The 4,661-nt window shown below is 50.1% G+C and overlaps 1 protein-coding gene across 1 annotated transcript in view; it reads right to left on the reverse strand.

Annotated features, from left to right (window-relative positions):
• Positions 1–546: 546 nt before the first annotated feature.
• The window catches only part of GRM6 (glutamate metabotropic receptor 6), an 11,307-nt gene continuing 7,192 nt past the window's right edge, over positions 547–4,661 (reverse strand). Inside the window, 3 exon segments of the mRNA XM_023743352.1 lie at positions 547–744; positions 1,443–1,754; positions 3,995–4,651. Coding sequence (XP_023599120.1) covers positions 547–744; positions 1,443–1,754; positions 3,995–4,651 — 1,167 coding nt within the window.

Below are 4,661 nucleotides of genomic sequence, written 5' to 3' on the forward strand. Positions count from 1 at the left end.
CCTGTCCCTGCAGGCTCATCCTTTCTCACAGGGATCTCACCCAAGGCTCCATCCGCCTGTGCCAAGCCCAGGTTGCTCAGTCTAGTACACAGATCCACAGATCGGCTTTTGTGGAAACTGTTCCTCCCCAACTCCAGCCCAGTATTTCACTCTGGGGCCTGCACATTCTCACACAGGGCCCAGTCCCTATGTTCTAGTGGTTGAAGAAGGAGTGGGAATATCACTCACAATGGCCAAGCCCAGGAAGTCATTGTGATCTCTCAACTTCAAACCAGAGAGTGTAAGTTGAGTCTCTCTCTAGAAATAGAAGCCTTGCCATGGCCATTTCCCACCATGGGTAGAAAGTCTAGTCTGCAGTGAGGAAATATGCCAACATGCACAGAAAAAAAGGGATAACATTGGCATGTGGGCAGGTCTTTCTGGAGGCCAGCCTCAAGATAGGTCCTGCTGGGCATAGCCTCCGTGGACCCCTTCTCTGATTCACTGCATGCCTGGACTCCTCCCAGTTCCCACTGTGAAGCAATGGAAAGAAAAGAAGGCTTCTCACTACTTGGGGGCTTCTGTGTCCTCACCCTTGGGTGGGGCTGCTACTGTGGAGGTTGCTTTGAGGCTCCGCTTCCGCTTCTGTACGTTCTGCTCCGGGTGGAACAAGATGACATAGGTTTTGGGTGCATAGAGCATGCCGAGGGACACCGATGCGCTCAGGCTCAGGGACACAGTCAGTGTGGTGGTTTGAATGTATATCTGAGACATGGAAAAAGGGACCAGGTGGGACTCAGCCCTGTTTTCTCTTACCCCCACCTCCACATAGCCGTGGAATGAGCACTTAGAAAAGGACAACTGCATAAGCAAAGGCCCTGTGGCATGAAGAAGGAATAGTCACAGTGTGGCTCCAGTGTAGGCAGGATGGAGGGTGAGTGACATGGCACTGAGTGGACCAGTGTCTGAGGGAAGACAGTTTTATTCACAGAAAGTGACACCTGGGGAAATGGTCCATATGGCTAAAAAGGTCTAGAAGATATTAATGAATGAATGGACATGTTTTCAAATGTACAAATGAATGAACAAACTGAGATTGAATAAAGGTAAAAGTGAGCAAACATATAGATGAATAAACAAATGTTCTATACAAATGAATAGATGAGTGAATAATGATCAAACAAATAGATCAATGGATCAGTAGATAGAAAGTATATGAAGTAATAATTGAATGAAAGATTAATCAATGGTTAGAAGTATGGATGAATGAATGGCTGAATGAACAAGCAGAGGGCAACTGGAAAGATAAGCAAATGAGCATGTATTTAAGTACAGGAATAAATCAACCAACCAAGCTGGGTTCATATGTGTAACCCAGCTCTTGGGACAATTGAGCCCTTCCTTCTGTGACAGAAGGTAGGAAACAAATGAGGTAGTGAAACCAATGAAAGACCCCAAATTACCTTTTCAGCTGACTGTGCAGTGCCAAAGAAGATAGGCACAAAAGCCAGCCAGATGATGCAGGTGGTGTACATGGTGAAGCCAATGGGCTTGGCCTCATTGAAGGTCTCAGGCACACCACGGGCCTTGATGGCATACACTGTGCATGTGACCATGAGTAGGAGGCTGTAACCCAGGCAGCCAATGAGAGATAGATCTGACATGTCGCACTTGAGCACCCCTCTGGCTTGCTCTGGGTCCACCGTCCGCTGCTCCTCATAGTCGATCACGCTGTGTGGGGGCTGGGCCCCTAGCCATGCCATCACTCCCACCACCTACAGGAGACAACATCATATCAGGGACACACTAAGACTGGCCACCTACTGAAGACTCTGGCAGGTTAGGGTCCCCTGGAGGCTCCTGACCTACTGGGAGGGGATGCTTGGGTCTGAGAGAACCACTATGGAGAGAAGAGGGCCTTCCAGGAGGGGAATACTCAGGCCTGTGACATGGTCCAGTAGAGAGAAGGGGCTTCAGTGGAGGTATGTGCTAACAATGTCAGGGCTGGTTGGGTAAGGGGCCCCTGGACATCCTCTTCCTATATTCCAGCCATTATCAATGTCATTTACTGATTTACTGATCCCTGCAAGATTCAGTAACTGCAGACAGAATTTTGATCCCGAATGTCTTCTCTATCTATAGAATGGGAATCATCATAATCTGTTTTAAGAACACGATGCCAGCTTGGAGGGGGAATGGTGTATGTACCACTGGTTAAGGGCTAGGCCCAGCAGAGATGTTCTCTCCTCACAACCATCCAGTAGGCAGTATCACCTTCAGTCTGTAAATGTGAAACACTAGCTTGTTTCTATATAACAGCATGGCAAACCTATTTCCTGAGGACCCCCTTTCTTCTCCAGATCCAGAGAACTGTTGAACAGGATGTATTGAAATAATGTGTGATTGCACAATGCAGCCTAAATTGAAGAGGCCCTTAATGGAGAATTGTAAGGATGTTAGGAGTTGATGCTGGGCAGCTGGGAGGTTATCAGAGTAAAACACCGGTCCTAACAATGAGGAAATGGAGCTTCAATTTCCTCAATGACAGGAGATATGACTTTGAGCTAAGGGCAGCTGGGGAGCAGGAAATAAAACACCTGCATAAAGTCAGGACCCTGAAAGGGCTGCCCATACGTTCATTCCCTGCACAAGTGTGTCTGATTTAGGGGGAGGGTATAGGGAGGTGAGGTAGGTCTGTGCACCTGGAGCAGGGCTGTGAGATCCTGGAGGAGGGGATGCTTTATAATAATTTGTACAACCAGAAGGAACATCTTTTTTGTGATTCTCCCAAAGGCAGCAGCTTCATGAACAAGAGACTAATAAAATGTCATGGCATCCACTGTTCAAAAGGCAGCATGGAGGCTTTTCTTAGAGCAAGACTCCAGGTGGGGGACAAACGTTTCCCATGAGTAACTAACACTCAAGGCCTGTGATACACAGGAGTAGCAAGCAAAATGTAGCTCACTGATTTTGCATCCCCTGTAATTGATAAAGAATTAGGATCCAACACATGTAACTAACTCCTACAAAATTACAGAAAATGACCAAGCATAGGAATAGGACACTGCAAAGGCCATTGTACTAGCAACGAAGTGAGGCAAATTGAAACAACAGTGAGATACCATTGGACATCCATCATTTTGGTATATAACCTAGTAAAACTGAAAGTGTGCCTCTTTGAAAGGGTCCAAGGTTTCTGGAAATGATGGCATAATGTGGGGATCCCCTGGGTGAGCTGGGGGCACTGATGTATTCTAAGCATCTCTGTCTTGTGTCATGGGGTTTTCAGGCAGAGAGGCAGTGAGATGCCTTTTCAGGATGAGCTGGGCACTGAGATTTTGGACCTCCCTGGTAGAGGAGGCTCACGCCCTGCATGTGCAGGAAGCGTCTTCCAGCTGTGAACTGCATGGACCGAGGCCTGTGGTTAGGATGAACATGATACATGCATGGCTGGGTAGGGAGAAGGGCTCACTTGGAATGGAGAGCATGCTGTCCACCTGGCCCTGAGAACTGGGTTAGCTCTACAGTGTCACACAATGTCATACACCTTTCTCTTAGTACCTTTTCTCTTAGTACCCTTTGCACAGAAAACATCCAGGGCTTTCCCAGCCACAGAATCATTTTCAAAGCTGTGGAAAGACCCAAAGGAACTCTGCTTTTGCTGCCCATACATCATGAAATATGGCCATTTATGGAACAAGATGCTCCACTCCACAGCTAGGTACATTACTGGGGCCCCGAGACCCTCACCAGGGACTGGGCAGCAGTAACTCCCTTTATGGAAACAGATTCTTTGCTTGTGGAAAATGTATCAGATATTTCTTTGCTTTATTTTTGTTATATGGGAACCCATTTTCCTTCCAGGACGAAGTGGAGGAATGGCTGCTCTTAACTGAGTTCTCCTCAAAGGAGAAGGGCAGGGCCCTCTCTCCCAAGGCTATATGTTTTTCCAAAATAGAAGAGTGACTCTCTGAGTAGAGGTCAGCGCCTCCCCATCTGGAGTCTGGGGACCAACCTGCACGGAGGTGAGGCCGAAGGTGATGACCAGCTGCGAGGTGGGGCTGATGAAGGGCGGGGGCGTGACAGACCGCTTCCCCTGTTCGAAGATACGGTAGATGCGGTTGGTCTTGGTGAACAGGGCAGAGTAGCTGAGGGTGGTGCCCAGGCCGAGGAAGAGCCTCCGAGCAGCGCAGACGGCCGCCCCAGGCTCGGCCACCATGAGGAAGGTGATGGCATAGATGAGGAAGATGCCGGTGAGCAGCACGTAGCTGAGCTCTCGGCCTGAGGCGCGGACGATGGGTGTGTTGTTGTGCCGTACGAAGGTGGCCACCACTGCGGTGGTGGCCGTGATGCCCAGCACCGCCAGGAGGAGCGGCGGGGCGGCCCAGGGAGAAGCCCAGGTGAGGCGCACCACCGGTGTGGGGCGGCAGCCGGTGTGGTTGCGCAGGGGCCGCATGTCCCCTGGGCAGACCTCGCAGGTGAACTCATCCACCTGGAAATGGTACCCGTCGCAGGCCTCGCAGTGCCAACAGCAGGACACGCCCTTCACCATCTTCTTCCGCTCCCCAGGCCTACAGGGGAGGCTGCACTGAGATGCCGGCACTTCCCATGGGTCTCCTGACCACTGCAGGGCGTCCATCTGCAACATGGGACACAGGGCCTTTGCCCTCCGCTGCCAGGAC

This window comes from Myotis lucifugus, unplaced genomic scaffold, assembly GCF_000147115.1.
Source record: "Myotis lucifugus unplaced genomic scaffold, Myoluc2.0 scaffold_386, whole genome shotgun sequence".
Taxonomy (NCBI): Eukaryota; Metazoa; Chordata; class Mammalia; order Chiroptera; family Vespertilionidae; genus Myotis; species Myotis lucifugus.